The sequence below is a fragment of the Oryzias latipes genome, chromosome 4 (genome assembly GCF_002234675.1).
Source record: "Oryzias latipes chromosome 4, ASM223467v1".
Lineage (NCBI taxonomy): Eukaryota > Metazoa > Chordata > Actinopteri > Beloniformes > Adrianichthyidae > Oryzias > Oryzias latipes.
In genome coordinates, this window is record NC_019862.2 from 5,695,863 (window position 1) to 5,716,581 (window position 20,719).

At 44.1% G+C, this 20,719-nt stretch overlaps 2 protein-coding genes across 5 annotated transcripts in view; one reads left to right on the forward strand and one right to left on the reverse strand.

The window, feature by feature from the left end:
* Positions 1-34: 34 nt before the first annotated feature.
* Positions 35-8,969, reverse strand: ddx10 (DEAD-box helicase 10). The gene is made up of 3 exons (XM_004067654.4): positions 7,815-8,969; positions 5,463-5,813; positions 35-2,531 (listed from the first exon to the last, which is right to left on the reverse strand). Exons 1-3 carry the CDS (start codon positions 8,805-8,807, stop codon positions 1,371-1,373), a joined length of 2,505 nt encoding a protein of 834 aa, XP_004067702.1. The 5' UTR covers positions 8,808-8,969; the 3' UTR covers positions 35-1,370.
* A 4,067-nt stretch (positions 8,970-13,036) lies between these two features.
* szt2 (SZT2, KICSTOR complex subunit) overlaps positions 13,037-20,719 on the forward strand; it is a 62,346-nt gene continuing 54,663 nt past the window's right edge. For 3 of the 4 annotated variants that reach the window (XM_023954046.1, XM_023954049.1, XM_023954048.1), the window contains exons 1-16: positions 13,037-13,137; positions 13,653-13,778; positions 14,249-14,422; positions 14,855-15,025; positions 15,097-15,219; positions 15,533-15,692; positions 16,041-16,147; positions 16,219-16,429; positions 16,584-16,754; positions 16,819-17,050; positions 17,128-17,257; positions 17,331-17,476; positions 19,039-19,191; positions 19,262-19,376; positions 19,456-19,661; positions 19,744-19,980. In XM_023954046.1, the coding sequence (XP_023809814.1) occupies positions 13,114-13,137; positions 13,653-13,778; positions 14,249-14,422; positions 14,855-15,025; positions 15,097-15,219; positions 15,533-15,692; positions 16,041-16,147; positions 16,219-16,429; positions 16,584-16,754; positions 16,819-17,050; positions 17,128-17,257; positions 17,331-17,476; positions 19,039-19,191; positions 19,262-19,376; positions 19,456-19,661; positions 19,744-19,980 (2,486 nt within the window). In that variant the 5' untranslated portion in view covers positions 13,037-13,113. The remainder of the gene's footprint in view (positions 13,138-13,652; positions 13,779-14,248; positions 14,423-14,854; positions 15,026-15,096; positions 15,220-15,532; positions 15,693-16,040; positions 16,148-16,218; positions 16,430-16,583; positions 16,755-16,818; positions 17,051-17,127; positions 17,258-17,330; positions 17,477-19,038; positions 19,192-19,261; positions 19,377-19,455; positions 19,662-19,743; positions 19,981-20,719) is intronic. The other variant, XM_023954047.1, reaches the window with a different exon arrangement.

Consider the following 20,719-nt stretch of genomic DNA (forward strand, 5'->3'; position numbering starts at 1 on the left):
CTGCTGGAGAAAAGACAAAAACTCTTAAAAGAAGTACTTTTGTTTGTGTTTATTGGTATAAAGTCTGAGAAAATACAGATTCAAAGCAAGAACAAACGCGCCTCACGGTGCCCACTGCTGCAGAAAAGACCAATCTCCCTTTTTCACCTTCTGACTATTCCCGCTTTGAGTTCAGATGAATTCAGCAGGTTCCTGCTTCTGCATTAGAGGACAAAATGAAAACCTTTGTTTTTTTTCTTAAATATAATAAAACTTTATTATGCATTTAATCAAACCACACTACACATGTACTGAAAAAATGGGGCACTGAGTTCTGCAGACACTGACAATCTTTTTATTGTTTTCATTGAAAACCATCTCGAGTCCCTCAGAACCAATGAAATTGAAAAAACGTGTTCTGAACTGTAAATATTTCTCAAAATAATCAATTATTTTGTGTAAAACTTTCTTTTTAGGGTAAAAAATAGTTTTGTGTCTGTCAACATGAAAAAGAGTAGTTAGTTTACTCTGCTGCCAAATATGAGGAGCTAGATATTCTATTCTTTAGGTGTTCTACTCCCTGTAGACCTGCCTACCCCAAGAACATCATCATCAAGTTTGCAGATGACGCAACAGCGGTGAGAGGACGAGACGGCCTACCGGGATGAGATGTACAATAACAATAAAGCCATTCTGCATTCTGTACAGCGACACTTCAGGACAAATACGGAACTGCAGGGACAAGACATATTTAGGACTTTAGCTCCACCTGCTGGATGTTGACATTAAAACTAAATTTGTGTGCTAGTCAAATCTCTTGAACTGAGAGTCAACATGTTTGTATCTGTAGCTGCTGACTGCAATCGCACCTGTTTGAGGTAGAGATCCTGCATTTAAGCTTCTTCAGAGGGTTTAACCTTTCTCTCTGGTTTATTATTTGAGGCGCTTGAACTGTTTTAAACTTGGCTGAATGGTGGAAAATATACGAAAATGAACTGAAAGGAAAATCTGCAGCACAATAAGGTCTGAAAGATCAAATCTGGGATGTTCTGGAAACACAAAAATCTGGGTTTTTCTACTCATTGATACATGAAAATGTCAGAATTTCAAAGACTGAAGGTGAACCTGTGAGCCTGCTTCAGCAGAGGTCACTCACGAAAGCATCGCCGAAGTTCTGAGCGTGCTCAGTTCGACAGCTGGAGCGCTGTGGGTCTGCAAAGGACGGGCATGACAGGTCCAAAAGAGGAGGTCATACCAGAGCCCCTCCCTTTAAAAGTGAGTCTGGGAAAACACAGCGGATTAGGAGATCCTAAACGCCTCAGAACCGGGACGTTCCCTCAGGAAGAACCTTCCAGAACCGAGCTCAGCTCCATGATCCAGTTCTGTGGGTTCTACCTTTGTCCTCGCAGCAGCTGGAGAACCAGCTCTTCATCTTCGGCCAGAGTCAGACCAGTGTCCAGAGCTGGGAGCTCTTCGTCATCCGTCTTCCTTTTCTTCTCTGCTGTGAGCTCCTCCTCCTCTTCATCATCCTCAGCCCTGTGTGAACGTTTGCCGAAGCCTCTGTCCTCCTCTTCTTCCTGCTCTTCCTCTCCTGAAGGCTGCAGCTCTTCTGGGTCTGGCAGGGTGCTGGGGTCAAACTCGTCTTCGCTCTGATTGGCTAGATAAGCCACGACCTCGTCCTCCTCTTCGTCCTCGTGGCGTTTTCCACGCCTGCTGGCCTCGCGCCGCGCCTCCCTCTCCTTCAACCTCCTTTCCCTGTGTTTGGCCTTTACCTTGCGGCTGTACTCCTGCTTGTCAAACTCCTCATCCTCCCTCTTTAGCCTTTCTTTGGCCTTCTCTACATTGATACCCGACTCTTCCTCTTTCTCCTCTTCCTCCTCCTCACCAGCAGCCTTACGCTGAACTGGTGGCCAAACCTGCATGGCCCCACCCTCCTCGTTGAAAGTCACCTTGGTGTTCACCTTGAAGTTCCTCTTCAGGACCTTTTTGGCTTCTTTGAACTTTGTCTCTTTGGCCACCCCCCTCTTCCTCTGGCTGGCGTCAGCTTCATCGGAACTCTGCGGGTCCAGGCCGAACACGTCTTTTCTCTTGACTGTCAGAAGGTCCAGGTCTCGAAGATCCTCCTCGTCTTCATCAGACTCGAACTGCTCCACATCCTCCTCACTTCCATCATCTTCATTCTCCTCACTGGTTTCTGACCCCGAGCTTCGGCTCTCATCTGGAGAAGACTTTCCTTTGAGGCAGGCCTTGAAGCTGCGCAGATCCTCCTCCTCCTCCTCCTCTTCATCCTCCTTCTCTTCATCCTCCTCCTTCTCTTCTTGTGCCTGAGTTTTACGCAGGAAGCGTACCCGTGGCGCCACGGCTAGCCCCAGCGAATGAGCATACTGGTTGATGTTGAGCTTGGAGACGTCAAACACGGCTTTGTTCTTCATCAGGTGGACAGAGCGCAGGTAGGAGACGAAGCAGCGCTGAGCCCGCTCCTTCTGCTCCTTCTCCTGCGCCAGGAAGGCTTCCAGCTTCTGCTGGATGCTCTGCAGTTTCTCCGGGTTCACCTGAAACGAAACACAGGTCTTCCTTACAAGCCGGGAAACGGGGTTTGTGTTTGTGAGAGAAACCATCGTGGAGCATCAAACACCCGAGAAGCTCCAGAGCAAACGCAACGCCGCAGGTCTGCAGAGGAGCAACGAATGACAGTAATGACACAATCATGATGTACTCCAACCTGGACAAGGGACATGTTACCATGGTAACTTCTCTTCAAGATTCATGTGAAAACAAATAATGCTGTTCTGGATTTTGAGCAAAAACACCAGTGTCAACCATCAGCCATCAGTGTGTGAATGTGACTGTAAAGTGCTTTGAGCCTTTAATGGAAGGTAGAACAGCGCTTTAAAAGTTTACAACATTTTCCATTTACCATATTCTAAAGATTCCAAATACCCTAGAAAACAATAATAATCAGCATTTTCCTTCTTTATACCTTTCACTTCCTTCTTAACCCTTTAACAGTCCAGCTTTTGCTCCAGTGTTGACATTCTTTCCACTAGTTATCTTTCAACCGTTTATGGAATTAACATGATTCCAGTGGGTTCTAAAGTGGAGAAAAGCAACCATGTGCTGATAGGTAACATTTTACAGAAGTGAAGCGCTTACACAACCGACGTAAATCAGCGAATTCTGTTCCGCATCAGTTCTTTTAAAGAAAAGGGCTCACAAATGGCTGCTGGGTTATCACTGACATGTGGCCCTCCACCACCAGCTGTGGAACACAACCTGAGAGAACAAAAAAACTTTGTTTTGTTTCTTTACTGGATTCTTTTTAACAATTTGACCAAATACCCAGAACACTGAAACACCAAGTTCAAACAAGCCCAGAAGCCCACAGCTTTTGTCCAGTTGAATAAAGACACTTTAACACATTTGCCGTGTAAATAAAAAAATCCCCTGATATATTTATTAAAGTCCCAATTCGATCATCTTTTGATGCATTTTCAAAGCCTTTCCTGTGGTCTTTTCATTATTAATATACCGTTTTTAGCCAAAATCAAAAAAACTGTCGTTTTCTAGAGCAGTGTTTTTTAACCTTTTCTGAGCCACGGCACACTTTAACCTTAAAAAAAATCCCGCGGCACACCAGCATCCAAAAAAAAAAAGGAGAAACTCATGGTCTGTATTGATCTACAGTCCCTCCACAATCTCACATGCATTTTTGAGATAATTGTGTCAGAAAAAGCTGGAAACTGCAGCTGTTTTTTTTCTTCTAAAAAATGCGATAAAAGTTAAGTTAGAGGATTTAAAAACAGATTGATGTGTGTTCGTTGTTTCAAGACGTTTAACAACAGATCTCCTTGTGCGCTGTCAATCTCATGACCCAATGCATCATGGGAGATGTAGTGCATAAAACGGCTGGAGATCGGTTTTCGGAGCTTCATTGTTTTGTTCACTTGTTCCACGGTCTGACACCGGATTCTGTGCAAAGCTACACCGCTAAAGACGAGCTTTAGCTGCTATTTTTGTTAGAACTGAGCGACTTTACGAGCTAAATCGGGACAAGGAAGTGAAGACTTTAACCACTTCTGATTGGTCAGACTGATGACATGTGATTAAGCCCCTCAAGAATGATTGGTGGAGACAGTTAAAGGGATGGGACTTTTCCAAAATACAGCCGAAGGTGCAGCTGAATCGCGGTACTGTACAGTCATTCTTATCAAAATGTCTTTAATAAAATAAAATAAACGCAAAGAAAATGTATTTTACATCTTTTATATTCCTAACTCCTCAGTGTTTTATCAGGGCCTGTTTGGATGAACAGAGAGCTGAAATCCTGGAGATGGGAAATGTTTTTAGATCAGTTAATGAGGACAATTTCCCACGGCACACTTGACCATCTCCCACGGCACACTAGTGTGCCGCGGCACACTGGTTGAAAAACACTGCTCTAGAGCAGTGTTTTTCAACCTTTTTTGAGCCACGGCACACTTTAACCTTGACAAAAATCCCGCGGCACACCAGCATCCCAAAAAGAAAAGAAAAAAAGCAGAAACTCATAGTCTGTTTTGATCTACAGCTAGTTTTGGTTAGAAGTTTATTGGATTTATTTAGCTCCTATTATTATCATAAGTATTCTTGGTATAATATTTTGAGTATTGATGCTATCGAGGTTTGTGGAATGTTTGTAAAGTGCAGATATAACAGGCTAAGTTGTTATTATTAAGAGTTATTATTATTGAATTTGGTTTATTATAATTGTATTATTTGTTTTCTTCATTCTTTGTTTAGAACCACACACACATAAACCCAAACCAGAAATATACATGTGCTGGACTGTAAAGCCAAACGCAGATTAAAAAAGGAACAGAAAAAGTCATCCTCTGGTCTGTCATTGCTTGGGAGAATACACACACTTGACCAGTGTGCTCTCTGCGATCATCCAAATCCGAAACCCTTAGTAAAGACTGAAGTCTTCAATACAACGCTCTTTATTAAACAATAAATGTTTTCATCTACTCCTGATTTCCAACTGGTTTGATCAAGAAATACCCAGAAATTCAATTTTAATCGTAATTTTCTTTCTTTCATTTCCTTCATCATGAGAAAAGTGCTGCAGGAACACGATAAAAGCACCAAAAGACCATCTTCATTGGTGGGTCTATCACCTTTTTTGATGAAATGAAACTTTCCTGACCGAGCGTCTTCTTGTTTTTTTTAAACTTATATTTTTTTTCTGTCTGATGGCAGATCTCCTGTGACTCTACATGAAAAGTGTAAAAACTGATAATAATTCTGTTGCCATGGAAACAAACAGTGCATCTTCTTGCAATGGTAACCTGAAGCATCGTAGCCGAGATGCAGACGTTGCAGGTGAGGTGGACCATTGCAGTTGCCAGGAGCTTTAACGCCCCCTTCCACCAAGACATTTAAAGCCCCAGACGCTGTTGAGTGGGGGGGTGGGGAGAGGAGGAAGTCTCTGGGAGCCAACTCACCTGGATCTGGTTGATGGGGACCTTCTTCTCCTGCAGCTGCGCCACCATGGCCTCCGCCTCGGAGGGCAGCAGCAGCAGCAGCGCCTCCCCGCCCTCCTTGTAGCGGGCTGTACGGCCCACCCGGTGGATGTAGGTGTCCGCGTCCTCTGGACAATCGAACTGCAGGACCCAGTTGACGGCGGGGAAGTCCAAACCTCTGGCAGCGATGTCAGTTGCGAACAGCACGGCGTTCTGCTTCCGGACAAAGTCGTTGTAGACCTCCACCCGCTTCACTTGCGGCTGCCGGCCGTGCAGAGCCAGAACCGGCATGCCAGGGCGCAGGCGGCAGAAGACCCGGAACAGGTACTGCACCTGTTTGCAGCAGGATAGTATGACCTTTAGGCATGTCATGCTTGTTTTCTTTGATTTTTCAATTCTCACTTTAACGCCGTCCCTCTTCCCATCCTTATCACTGAGAGCTCTCTGTTAACATCCTCTCCCACTAGCTTACAGCACCTCACACCCCCAACCTAACATTAGCAGTGCATCAAAAATGGTGAGCAACATGGGAGCTATCCAGCCGTACAGTTTAGATCCAGATTCCGGCTCGGACGAGGGAAACAAAGACGTGAAAGCATCAGAATGGAGCGGAGCAGGAAGCTTGTGGTCTGCAGTAGCAGCCTCTACATCTCAACTAAAAGCTTTTTCAAATTTTGTCTACTCCTGCTTCACCAAACTTTGAATACAAAACTACTGAGAGATGCATTTTTATCTAGTCTTTATACATGCCCTCCACTATAAGAAGATCCTACAAGAACATGTTAAAGACAACACTTTCCAGGGGTTGACATAGCCCAGAAATTTGCACTGGCCCACAGGGCCAGTAGTTTTTGAAACTTACTGGCCCTGCCTGAAAGTTACTGGCCCGACACCGCGCATAGCGGGACCCGCCGCTCCGCAGGTGCTTGCAACTTTAGGGGGGTCCGGGGGCATGCCCCCCCGGAAACTTTTAATATGGTGCAATTTGGTGCATTCTGGTGACATCTAGCACTTATTTATACACTTTTCAATGACTGAAAATAGACCATATCAAACTTAAATCTGCTCTAGTCTGTTTCAGATGTTTTGAAGAGAGCACTGCAGTGTAGTAGTTAACACTAGTTCAGAAGTTTTCATGGTGCTTCTAACGGCAAATATCGCAATAAATCATAAACCTTAAATGTGTTAAAACAATCTAATGGCAGCTTGAACCATTTAACGAATCAAATAAATCCCTTAATGCATTTGACCAATCGGATGGACGCCTTCACATTGTTGACCAATCAGATGGAGCCCTGTTATGTTAGATGTTTGTAACCTATGTCAATGTGGGTCATTTGGAGTATAATTTTTAAACTGGGAATGGTTATTTGGTTATTTTGCTGTTTGTTTATATACCGCAAATTATATCGTTATCGCAATTTTAATCTCTGATATGGCATATCGCGAGTTTTCCTCATATTGTGCAGGTCTAACTGAGATCATTCAGCTAACTAGAAATACTTACTGCTTACAGTGTTGTACAGAAAAACAAAATTAAGTAGTTTAACATTCTACTGCATTTGAGTCTGAGATTCAGGTATTTGGAGTTGCCTTTGATTCTTTGACATTCAGCTTAAAGCTTAGTGGATACAGTTTCATCTTCAATGCATTCATTAAATATCTTGCTGTCCATACTACTAATTATACCCACTACTCCATCCAACATATTCCTATCTATTCCTGCCATGTCTTCCACATCTCTGACATGCTTCAGTCTCTCTTCAGTGACGGTGTCGGATTTATAATAAAAGGTAATAATAACCCACTGGCTTGTGCCTTCGTTGTTGCTGTTTAACATTGTTTTGTATTGAATTGTTACATTCAATAAAGTTTGAAAAAAAAAGTAGTGAGCGCGTGCCGCGTGGTGCTCGGCAGTGAAAGCCGCGCGCGCGCAGGCGGGAGAGAAGGAGAAGTGATCAAAGGTTTCTCATAGAAACCCTTGAAGTCTGAACACAGGACTAGCAGAAAAACTACATTATGAAGACGAGGTAAATCTACACGTTTTCGCAAAATTTACTTTATTGAAAAAGGTGAAGAATATATAAACCGTTAGATATTTTAGTGGCCCGAGCGGACAAGTGAAAAGTAAAGTCTTGTGGTCCGCACTGCTCGAAAAACAGGACCGGGCCAGCGGACAAATGGCTATGTCGAGCCCTGCTTTCATTGGAGTGGGTATTTACTTCTTGTTTTACGTCCCCTGTTGCTTTTTATTTCTTCCTTCTGGCTGCAATTACTAATTGTTTAGTCAATTAATTGTGTTCTGTCATGTTCAACAACAATAATAAGGCAGACCTGTTTGCAGCAGGCGAAGAAGACGATGATCTTCTTGGTCAGGTGTCCGCGGATGAAAGAGAAGAGCAGGTCCACCTTCTGATGGAGCTCACACACCACGTAGCTCTGCTCCAGCGAGGCCGGCGTGCTGAAGCGGGCCTTGTCGTGGACCCAGACGTACTCCGGGTCTTTCAGGCTGAGCCGGGCCAGGTCTTTCACGGACTTGGTTTGCGTGGCAGAGAAGAGCAGCGTCTGCCGGGTCCGGGGCAGGTTCTCCACGATGGCGTTCAGCGTGTCCGCGAAGCCCATGTCCAGGATGCGGTCCGCCTCGTCCAGAACCAGCATGAGGAGGCCGCTGGCGTGGAAGCAGGCGGTCTGGTCCATGTGCTGCAGCAGCCGGCCCGGGGTGCAGACTACGATGTTGGTGCGGGGGATCCGCTCCGCCTCGGTCTTCAGGTCCTTGCCGCCGATCACTAGACCCGCGGAGAATTCGTGGTTCTTGCCAACCTTGCGGAGGACCTCGAAGGTCTGGTAGGCAAGCTCCCGGGTAGGAGAAATGATGAGGGCGCCCAGACCATCCATGGAGCTCCACTGATGCCGGTACAGGCACTCCAGCACCGGGATGAGGAAGGCAAGCGTCTTACCGGAGCCGGTCTTGGCCGCGCCAAGCACGTCTCTGCCCCGCAGGGCAAGTCCAATGGTCTGCCTTTGAATCTCGGTGGGCTGTCGGAACTGGGCCTCCTGCAGGCCCAGCAGAGTCTTTTTAGAGATGGGGAAGTCAGAGAACCTGGCCACCTGGCTCAAGTCTACGTCCTCGTACCTGCGGACCAAGTTCTGGATGTACTCGCGCTCCACCTGCCACTCAGGCTTCTTCTTCTGCGCACGCTCGCGTTTAACCCGAGATTTCTTTTTGTTGTACTTTTTCTTCCATTTCTCGAAGTTCTCGACCGCGACCCCTGTCTTGTTCTCCGCGGATGTGGGTTTGGTCCCGGAGGAGTTAGGTCGTTTCCCCATAGTCCACACACGGACAGAAAACCCCGAAAAGGAGAGGAACTGTCTACCAGCGTGCGCCCAACCTGAGCTGTCGCGTGAGAATGACGTAGTCACAGGGAATGAAAAGTATGGCAAGCCGAGAGCCCAAAATTACAATCCTTTTTCCCTACAATAAACTTTATTGCACATTTTTCAATCTACAGAAATTCACATTCACTTGCACAATAAAGAAACAATTGCTAATATCAAACACACATATAAGACCAAAAAACAATACTAGTAATATTATTAATAATGTGTGTGCCTCTTTTTTATTTACTTTTTTTTATTATTTTTTTATAAATCCTCATATACAAAACAAATTAGGGTGAACAAACGTTATAAATGCGCACATAGAAAAACAAAATAAAAAAAATTAAGCAAAGGCAAGGCAAAAAACAATTTAAAATAACAATACTTTTGATATATTTTGTTAAATTACTGTAGTTTTCTTGTTTTTGTTTGGAATGCATTTAAGACACTTTTAATAATCAGAAAAATAATTAAAAAAATACTAAACAAAAGGCATGGATTTTCCCATTTACATAAATGAATTAAATGTTTGCATAAAGTAATAACAACATTGATGATATCAGAAATTCCCAGATCAAAATTACAATCCTTGTAGACCTACTCTGATGAAAATCGTTTTTTGGTGTTTTTAACATGTTCTTGTAACATTTTCTCATAACGAAGAACATATATGAAGAAATATATGAAGAAATTAAGATTACAATAACATTTCTGGGGATTTCTTCATGCTAATTGTTATGAGATAAGTGCAGTTAAAAGTGCTGTTTGAAAAAGATCGTATTTGTGACGTAGGAAACACGCTGGGCGGGACTGGTGTGGAGGAGTAGAGGGATGATGAAGAGTTTACTGTTTGCTGTGGCGAGCTTCAATTATAAGAAGACAGTTGTAGACGGGGGGCTATCGTGCAGTGGTAGGGCGGTCTACCTCTGATTGGTCGGCCGCAGGCTCGATTCCCGTAGAGTACAGGAGTACATGTACATGGGAGTAACCATGGACAACAGGCGGAGCTATAGACCAACAGCACAGCTCTATACAAGAAGGCCTGCAGCAGACTCTACTTCCTGAAGAAACTAAGGTGTCAATGTGTGCAAATATTCTGGTGTGGCAGGTAGAGGGCAACTTAACACATTTTTCAGCTGCTTTACCTGCAGAGGGCTAATAAAAGCCCCTTTCTCTCTGTTAGTGTATGAATCCACCTCAGGCCCTTTGCTTCCAGGTTGGAACGCGCAGTCCAGTCAGGGATCTGATTTCTTATGGATGTGACACCCCATTTTAATTCATGGTGGTCCCAACCGTTTGAAAATTGATCACGGAGGAGAAAATAATAATTGTACTTTGTGTCCACCCAGGATTTTATTACACCAAGTCTTTCATGTATTCGAAAAGATCTGTAAAAGAAAAAGTCTGGATTAACGAGGTTTGCACAGCTTCCACTTCACACAAAGCCTCTTCCAAGTGTAGGTAAGGGACATGCATTAGTAATCTGTAGAAAAAGAAGGAGAAGCCTCTCCCTGCTTGTCCAGGTTCAACACCATACGCAGTTAAGAATGTGTAGTTAGCATGTTCAAAAGCGTGTGTCACATGCCGGATGAGAACAGTTACACCTTAACTAAAAGTTCTTGTGGTCCTTGGACTTGTTTAGAAAATGAAACTGGAAAAAAAAAACAATTGCCCAAGAACACAGCAGGCAGGCAGACAATAAGTCTGCCAACCCAAAAAATTATTTTACAATCACACTTTCCCAGCCTTTGCTTTCCCAAAACTAAAGCTGTTTGTGTTTCTTTAGTCCGCACTTTTTTCTGTATGACGCAAAGGTTATTGTCAATTTTTTATTGAACTTTCATATGTTTGTGGCTCATATTGATAATTAAGAAGGCCTATAATATAAAGAAATTTTGTCTGTTAATGTGAGCAGCTTAAATATTCAGTGTTAAAGTGGAAAAAAAAAAAAAAAACCTGTAGGTTTTTTTATTCTCCTTATATTCTCTCCAACAAGTCTGTTTTTTTTCATGTCATTAACTTTTCTTTTTTTTCTTCCAGAAATGTGTTCTTTAAAGCCCCTTATTTATTCAGTTTTCAGTTTGGGTTTTAGTTTTTATAAGTGTTTTGTGTATTTGTTTCCACAACAGATACTTCTGTTTCTTTAGACTCAAAAACAGTTTCATCAATTAAAACAATGTATATATATATTTTTGCACTCAACGTTTTACCTTTCGCGTTTTTTATTGTCATTATATTCTTTGTTTTTTGTTTGTTTCCGTTTTTAATCTTTGATAACACCTGGATGCAATAATTCAAACATAAATAGTGTAGTAGTCAAATAAATATTAACATAATTGGGATTGCAGATAACTAAAGATCAAAAACAAAGAGAACTGATCAACTTTAATCCTATGATTGCAAAAGCACAAAATAAGTTTAATCGTTGGCTACAGCATAATCTTTCAATAAACGGTTGTGCTCTCTTAGCAAAAGCAGAAAGAATTTCCAGACTAGTCTACATTCCTTCCTCAGTATCTCTGGACAGTAAAAATGCAAATAGGGTTGATCGGATACTTTTTAATTTCCTTTAGAGAAATAGAATACACTATGTATGAAAATATAATTCATCAAAAAATGGAGGACTTGACTTTCTTGCCTTCTCCACTCTAAACAATGTCCATAACATTTCTTAGTGAAACTTCATTTTGGAATTTCATACCAAAATATGTATTTGATAAGCTTGGAGGTCTGCGATTTCTTCTTTTATTTAACTTTAAAATAGATACAATTCTTTTAAAATTGTATAACTTTAATAAGCAGTTTTATAAGCATGGACTCTGATCTACAAACATAATTTTTCTCCTCAGCGCTACTATATGTGGAATAAAGCAGATATTCTTTACAAAAACAAGAATATTTTTCTCGAAAATTGGTTTAAAAAGAACATTTCTCTTGTGACACAGCTGATTAATCCACAAGGAACCTGATGTCATACGTTGAGTTTCTGTCCACCTATAATCTGCATGCCTCACCTGCAGAGTTAGCATTGGTTATTGGAGCCATCCCAAGATGTGTTGGCTTTTGTGTAGCAGTTCTCCATCAAATTCTTCATGTTCTCCTCCCAAATTAACAGAATTATGGTGTGGAAAGCTAAGTTTTTCAGTTCAAAGCATCCGTTCACTGTTTCAGAATGAGATTGCCACAAAACCCCTTGTTATCTCTTACTAGAATAGGTTTGGTTGTAGAATTCGGTGGGAAAGAGTTTGTTCTCTGGCCCATAAATATTTCATCAGCAATAAAATAAAATAAAAAAAATCAAACTTATTCACAAATTTCACCCTGTGAAAAACCTTTTTAAAACCAAATTTAAAAATGGTTTGGACATAAATTGTCCGTTTTACCATTCCTCACCAGAAACTGTGCCCTTATCTTTTGGAAAGATTTGACTCATTTTATAACAACCCATCCATGTGAAAACTGTAAATTATTCTACGAATATATTATTTTTGGATGTTTTATACAAGGTAGATTTAATGCAGAGAAAATTTATACAGTTAACCTACTTGTTAGAACAGTTGAAACATGGTCACTTTTGAAACTTGAACAGACTCCTTTACCTTTATTATTTTTGTTTTATTTTTATTTTCTTAACCTGTTTATTGCTATTACTATGGCTTTTGACATTTTTGTTCATTTTCCTTGTAAATGTGAACATTTGTCTTTGCACATAGTGTGAAGTGTCAATGTTTGGTATTTTGTATATGCAATATTTGCTAATAAAGTTTTTTCTTCAAAAATTGCACTTCCGGATAAAAAGACAAAAACAAAATAAAAGCACTAAAGGAAAGTTGAAAGGTTCTCACTTTAAAGGGAAACTTGTGGTATTTATATTTTTTAATTGTACGTACAAGTTAATTTTGTAGAATCTAAACAAAAATAACATTTTATACTGTTTAAATATGAAGACGTCGTGGCTAAATATAAACATGGTTTTCGACTAACAAACAAAACATGTACAAAATCAGATGTCACTTTGAAGAATGAATGTATTGAAGACATGACTATATGTCATAGGTGTTTGAAAAAAAATGTCATTTTGAACTCAAAATCTTTTTATAGATTAAAAAAAAACAGAGACCCGCTCACTATTTTATTCTGAAGCTCAGGAGCGGAAGTAGAGGCAGAAGAAGTAACGCGGACAGTAGCACGTGACCTGTAGCCCTCCTGATCAGGTGTTTATGTCCCAAACCGAACCTTCCTCTGCGCGCGCGGTATGGCGGACAGGGCGGACGCAGAGGTAACATAACTTCATAACCAGCAGCGTGGATCCGAGTTACTTTACATGCGCGTTCACCGGAAAGTTTGCGGTCTTTAACGGCAGAGACGGTGTCTGCCTTCCAAACTGATAGCTGACGGTTCTGATGCATTCTACTTTAGGAAATTCTAAGAAACAACCAGGAATCTTTATCTTGCAGACTGAGAGAACAGTTCTGCTTTTGAATGCATGGAACTACTGTTTGAGATAAGATGGAGTTTTTCCGTTCAAAGTTTGTGTGATTTCGGCATCTGATCTGACAGGAAGCCACGAAGAGAGTCTAACTGCAGAAATGTGTCATCAGAAATCTTGATGCATCATCTGGATGGTTTTCAGAGAAATCCAGGAACAGCCTGATGATAGAGAACTACAGATTAGGAAGTTTTTAGGGGGGGCTTGATTTGCTGACCTGGATGAGTGACGGGTTGGTGGGGCAGTGTTTGTTTGTCTTGTAGTCACGTGCTCTCACACACTGACCATGGTTCTGCTTTGGTCAGGTGGAAGAAGCGGACCATGTTTACCTCCTCATGAAGGAGGACTACCGGATCTCCAGGAACGTGCGGCTGGCCTGGTTCCTGGGAAGACTCAATCAGGTGGTCTGGCCGTCCTCGGCGCCAGAGGTGGTGAGTTCTGGAGCTTCTTTGAGTGTTGGACAGACACTTTGCAAGTCTCTTCTGGTGACCATGTGAACCTTTGAACCCACCAGGTCATGATAAGAACTCTGAGGGTTCAAAATTTTAGAAGTTGACCTGCTAATTTAACGACGGATGATGTGAAGGGATCATGGCTATTCGTTGATGCTCACTTCACACATCCATGTTTAAATAAACCACACATAAACAGCCTTGGGTACAAACTCAAGTTTAGTAGTTTAGCAGCTGCTGAGTCAAGCTAACAGCGGGACCATAAACTGCAGTGTCATCCTAGTACAGTTGCAACCACTGAATATGAAGGATCGTTCCTATTTATGTCAGTGATCTGAATACTGATCCCTGAGGGACGCCAATAGATGCTTGTTCTACGTGCAGAATCAGCTTGATCCAGCATTGGTTCTGGTTTTGAAGGATCCAGATGTTATCTTCTTTATTTCCAGCTGAACTCAGAAAATGAGCTGGACCTACTAAGTGTCTTGCCCAAAGGATGGCAGCTGGACCTGTCCCCCAGCACCCGCCCCTGCATCCTGAAGCCCTCCACCCGGGCCACCTTTTTGGCCCGGAGGTACCGCTTCATCATCGAGCTGGACCTGAGCCCGTCCACTGGGATCGTGGTAAGACTTCCTGCACCATTTGCCCGTCAGGAGGACAGTTTTAATGAAAACGTCTGCATCTCCCACATCTGGTTGTCATGGTAACCGGTGTTCTTCCACGTTTCCTGTTAGCATTTTATTTATGTACGAGGTTGTTTTTTGTTTAGAGAAACACAGAAGTTCAAAGGAAAGATCAATGCTGGGGGGCTGACACTGCTTTAAAGATGAAGAGCCTGATGAAGAGATAACTGAGGATGTGGGATGAATGAGGAGTAGATCAGAGCAGATCTATGAGGGGTTTATCAGGGGGGGCTAATTCTGTCTGTCAGGTGTAAAGTCAGTGAGAAGATCCTCTGCTGAATGGGTCAGAGTTCTTCTGAGAGACTGTGGTCCTTGGAGATCACAGACATGGTCGTGCAGTGCGGCAGTCATGCTTCTGCTTCTGTACTGCAGGACGATGGCACCGGAGAGATGATCTTTGACGAGGTGTTCCACGCACTCTCCAGATGTTTGGCTGGACTGGCTCAGCCCTTCAAAGTCCCCGGAACCAACCAGCTCTTCCATCCCAAGATCTTTATCACCATCATGGCATACTCCTCCATCATCGGCCTTACCTCACACCAGGTTCAGAGCTTCTGCTCTGGGAGGGGCTTAAACTGGAAGCCGGAAATCTGACCGTTTGGTCTTCTCTGTAGGTTCTGGTTCAAGGGTGTCAGCTGGACAGGAAGCACCTGAGCGAGTTCCTGCATCAGATCTACCAGCAGCTGAGGGCGCTGGAGAGCAGCATCGCAGAGGTCCTACATCAGCAGCAGGAGCAGGTTGGTCCGCAGGCTTCAGAGGAGGAGCTCCAGCAGAAGGAGCTTTAACGGAGTAGCGAGAACTTAAGTGAAGATGTGCATGTGACTTCATTAACTCAACACATGCACGAGAACGACCTCAGTGAAATCTGACCAGTCTTATCCTGCTTTGAAGCTCCTTCATAGTCTGAGCTGCTGATTTGTCCCTCACCGAAAGTTCCTCACCAGAAGTTGTCTAGAGGTGTTGAGTTGGTTGCTTGGTTACTAGTGGGGACAACCATAAGGATGGTCTCCTGACCTCTCTTTGGGTACCAAGTCTTGATGTTTATCTTAGCAGCTGAAGGATGCGACCCACAGCAGTGGTCTCCAAGGCAACGGCACCTCAGAGGAGCTGCAGCAGAGCACATCCATGGTGACGGCTGACGTGGGTCTGGTCAGCATGATTCGTCAGGGGATCCTGGCCCTCCAGCTGCTGCCACCCAACTCCAGCGCAGGTGGGTGAAGCTGCAGCTGCTCCTGCTCTTTCTGATGCTCTCCCAGTGTGCATGTGGACCACATCAGCTGACTGACCAACAGGAGTCTAATGCTGCATAAAGCACCACAATCTACATTATTACAGTATCTGCCAACTTGGCACAAAGCTGCAGTACCTTGTTGAGGAGGCTAGAAAACTCTCCCACCCCAGAAGAAGAAGAAGTGCTGGGTCCTTAGATCAGCTCTGAGGCGGATGTCTGGAGTAATTCCTCCTTCAGTTCCTCTCTACAGATCTTCTTCTGTGGAGATGGAGTCCAGGGTTCTGCTGCAGCAGAGGTGGGGTTCTTCATCTCCTCTTTGTCCTGCAGGGATCATCATCATCACTGACGGCGTGACGAGCGTTCCCGACGTGGCTGTTTGCGAAACTCTGCTGAACCAGCTCAGGAGTGGAACTGTGGCGTGCTCCTTTGTGCAGGTGGCATCAGAACCTCAGCAGACCTCCAGGGTCAGCGCCTGTGAATTCTAGCATTGTTTGCCTCTCACCAGGTGGGCGGGACTTACTCCTATGACTGCAGCTTCGGGTACATCCCAAACGTTGAGCTGATGAAGTTCATCTCGTTGGCCACCTTCGGATCGTACCTGCCCAGCTGTCCGGACCTGGACCCCGCCGGCCAGGAGATGAACATCTACCACAAAGCCTTCCTGACTTACTCTTTCCTGAAGACTCCAGAGTCCCTGAACTCAGAGTATTTCTGCGGTGAGAGACCGGCCTAGAAAAATCAATTTCACTGATTAAAAACAGTCATTTTAAAGATGCAGACTTTGATCATGATGGAGCCTGATTCTGACGATGTTCCTCATGAAGGCCGAGGGAATCTCATGGTCAACCTGACAACTTCTGACTTGTCCAGTTCCGCAGCATAAACTCTTCAACGAGCACCTGGTGTCAGCCAGCGGCAACCCCGCCCTAGTGATGAGGAGGAAGAAGCACACGGAAAAGGAGGTCCATGCTCATCTGGTCAGCGTGGTGTCTGTGCGCCTGCGGGAAGGTTACACCATTAGAGACGTCAGCCTCACCAAAGGTGAGCTCCTGCTGCTCAGAATCCTCTCCAGCCGGTTCTATTCTGACTCCGATGCTTTCTGCAGGAGGGACACAGCTGGAGGTGAAGCTGGTTCTGCTGTGGAAGCACAACATGCACATCGAGTACCTGGCCACGGCGCCATGGCCGCTGGACCCCTCCAAGAGGAGCACCCGGGTGGAGGTCACGATGGAGGGCAGCTACGACATTCTGCACGACATCAGCTGCACACAGAGGAAGCCTATCACCAGCCCCTTCCGGACCTCCGTCATCCGCCGCTTCTGGAACACCCTGCAGAGGTGGGCCCTCCGTCAGGGGCGGGAACTCGTCAGAGCTTCAGCTGTTCCTGATACTTTGCTTCCTGCCTGGTGTTTAGCATCAACCAGACCGATCAGATGTTGGTGCATCTGCAATCCTTCAACTCAGTTCCTGAGAACTACACTATCCCAGAGAGCACCAAGAACGGAGTGCCCCTGTTCTACATCCCCCCTGGATCCACCACTCCGGTATTGTGATTTCCTATCCCTGTTGACCTCACCAGCAGGTCAGGATGAGACCTCGCCGTTTTCTCCTCCTCAGGTTCTGTCCCTGCAGCACAGCGGCTCCAAAGACTCCACTCAGGTCCAGTTTGCGTCGTACTGGAAGCCCATCCTCTCCATGGACGCCACCTTCTGGCAGAGATGGCTGCACATGCACCGTATCGTGATCATCCTGGAGCACGACCTGTGAGGAAAACCCCCGTCTGTTTGAATCAGAGGTTTTTCTGATGTGACTGCATGTTCTGGGTGACACGATGACGGGTGGGCACAGACGGCCACATTCCTGCTTGTTTTTTTAACATTCCCTGGTCTGTCATGTCCTAATTGTCTGGACACACCTGATGCAGGTAGTCAGCCATGAAGAAGGGCGCAGTTATCTGGAAAACATGCAGACACATCGGCCCTGAGGCCTTGAGTTGCCTACTGCTGGATTAAAATCCTCGGTGGGGCTGTTTGGGTCGCCTACCGAAACGTTTTCAAACTACCAGTTTGTGTGAGATTGCACCCTCACACACCCACAATCCTCGACAACAGGAATCAACAACGTGTGCTATGCTCTAAAGCCCGCCGTCCTGTTACCTAATCCTGTCTGATTGATTTCTAAGACTTGGGATGGAGGGCTTGTCCTCTTATCTTGTTGGTCAATTCAAACAATGTCTTCCGTAAAAAAAAATCTCATTTTATTCTATTTGAAAACTTTTAGAATCCAAAGGGAACATTCTAGAACACTGGATGGTCACATGTCCTTGATAAATTCAAAGTGTTTCCACACAATGGACTGGAATGATGGACTGATCAGTTTTTGCTGACTTCACATGTGTGTTGTCTGCTGTGATGTTACTTTGTCGTTTTTATGTTATAGTACAATAAACTTTCTGGGTTTCAATCTAAATGGTATTTTTCAAGATCAATTTGAATATCGATTTATCTAATCCTGATTTTTTTTAATGATATGTCAATTCGATTCTGACTCAGACAGATCAGCCTGATTCAATCTTATGAATAGAAATTGATTCATTGATTCATTTTTATATCCTATCAGCCTCAAATCTCTTAAAAGTGCGATGACAACACTTACGTTTTTGTGAAATATCCAGGCTTTGATACCTTGTCAATTCAACTATTTTACGCTTTTCAACACCTTTGTCTTTCTCATATTGCTTGATAATGTGGAACGTCCTTCTTGAGAAGTTTTTCCTTTAATTAAACTCACCTTCCAAACTAACTATCACTGGAGTCTGACATTGATGTCAGTGATCCGAAGAGCCCCAAGACACAATATCCTCCATACGTTTTATTGAAAAACAAAGATTTTTTGTCTTTTTGACCACACACTTTGGAACACGATGTACTAGCATGTGTCTGCCACCTTCAGTTGGAAGAGGCTTTATGCGAAATGTCAAAGCAGTGAAAATCTCGTGCATCTTGCTCCAGACCTTTTCTTTCCCACCACTGTCTGAAAGACTTGGTGTCGTATAATACTGGCAGGGCACAAACTCAACAGGTTGGAACTTTCTTGTTTTACAAAAGACGCTTTCCAAACGCCACTGCCACATCTAAGCCCCTGACTGGTCAACGGTTTAACTTTTGATGCATGCTCAATTGCTGCGTCTTTTCTACAAAGATTCTGTGAATGTAGCTTTAAACAAACAGAACTTCAAAAAACTTACTCCATGTCTTGACTGGTTCTGCATTTCCTAAGGTCTGTGGTTGGATTTGACCTGATGTTTCTCTTTCGGTGCCTCCAGGCCTGTACCCAAACATTTGCACACAGCTGGGAACAACGGCCGCTACAGCACTATCCAGTGTCGCATCTCCCACTCTGCGCTGACGTCACTGCTGAAGGACTGCAGCAGCTTTGTGCTGGTAGAAGGTTACTCCTACGTGAAACTCATCTACAGGTGAGTCAGCCATGGGAGGGGGGGGGGGTAGGATCACCTGACCAAATCTTATCTTTCTGATGACCTGCAGCTCCTCCGACCAGCCCCCCACCTCTTTTTACTTGGTCCGTGTCATCTCTAAGACCCCCTGCATGGTCCTTCGTCTGGGGTTCCCAATCGGCACACCGGCCTTTGTTAGAAACAAGGTATCAAGCTAGAATCTCCTTTAATGCTGGGGGGCTGGATGGGTCAGCTGGTCTTGAGTGTCCTCTGTCCTGCCTGCAGATTGTGGATGAGCTGCGAGAGCAAATCCTGAAGCTCCGCTTCCCTCACCGCATTCAGAACAAAGAAGCCACACCCAAAACCAAGAGGAAGATGGTGGGCCACCCGTCCCCATCCAAAGTGACCTCATCTCCTGCAGCTAAGCCGGCCCTGTCAGACAGACCGTGTGTGGTGGTGCTTAGCAAGCCTCTGGAAAAGCTGCTGATTCGGTGAGTTTCTGTGCAGCTCCTTGTTTCTGCTCAGACCTCATCTTCACCTGGCTGAGTGTCGGTCTGTCTGTGATTTTTGCAGGTACGAGAAGCTGCCTCTGGACTTCAGGACTCCCTTCATATTTAGCCTGGAGAACTTCTCGCCCCCTTCTGGCAGTGGCACAGCTCTCAGCATGGCAGCCAGCCGGACTGCATCCTCCACCCTGGCCTCGCTGTCGCGCTACTTTCTGCACCAACGCTGGGTGTGGGCGGTACAGAGCGGACACGGAGCGGCCGTCACTATGCAGGCTATCGCGCACATCCTGTCCATGCTCTCTGAGTGAGGAGACTGCAAACAGAAACAGAAACAACAGTAAACAAATGTTGACAAAAAGAGAACAAACATTAAATACAACAAGCAAGAAGACAACCATTGATGAACACAATGACAAACATGAACAAAATTAGACATAAGTTCTAACAAACCCAAAGACACATTTTTCCTTTTGTCATGACATCTGATCATCTAAACCGACTCAAAGACAAACGTTGACAAACACTGACAAAGATTAGAAAACAAGGGGGTATTCCAGAAACCAGGTTATGCTAGTTACCCCGGTAAGTTTGAGGCTAAGAAGGTTGATAACTTCAACTTTCGGTTCCAAAAACAGAGGTATGTTTCAGGGTATGACAAGTTGCCATAGCAACTCATGCTCTGAACATAACCTGGTCTGGAGCAGGTTTAGTTGAAGGTTAGTTTGTTTTCAGAGAGGTGAAGGAGCATGGCGTGTCCATTTGAAGATGATTTAGTGGATGAAGAAGCTCAGATAATACTTTTTCCACCGTGAGAGGGTGATCACACCAACATCCACTGGATTATTTTTCCAACATCCACTGGATGTTGGAAAAATAAACTTTTTAACTTTGATCTAACTTAGTTATTTGCTTCAGTTAAGATAAATCTTTTTTTTTTTTATTTAAGTCAGCTTAAAAATAACACGTAGTTATTAGACAGTTATTTTACTTTCATTCAAATTAATTCAATTAAGTAGGTGTAACTTTGGTGCTGCTGTTAGATC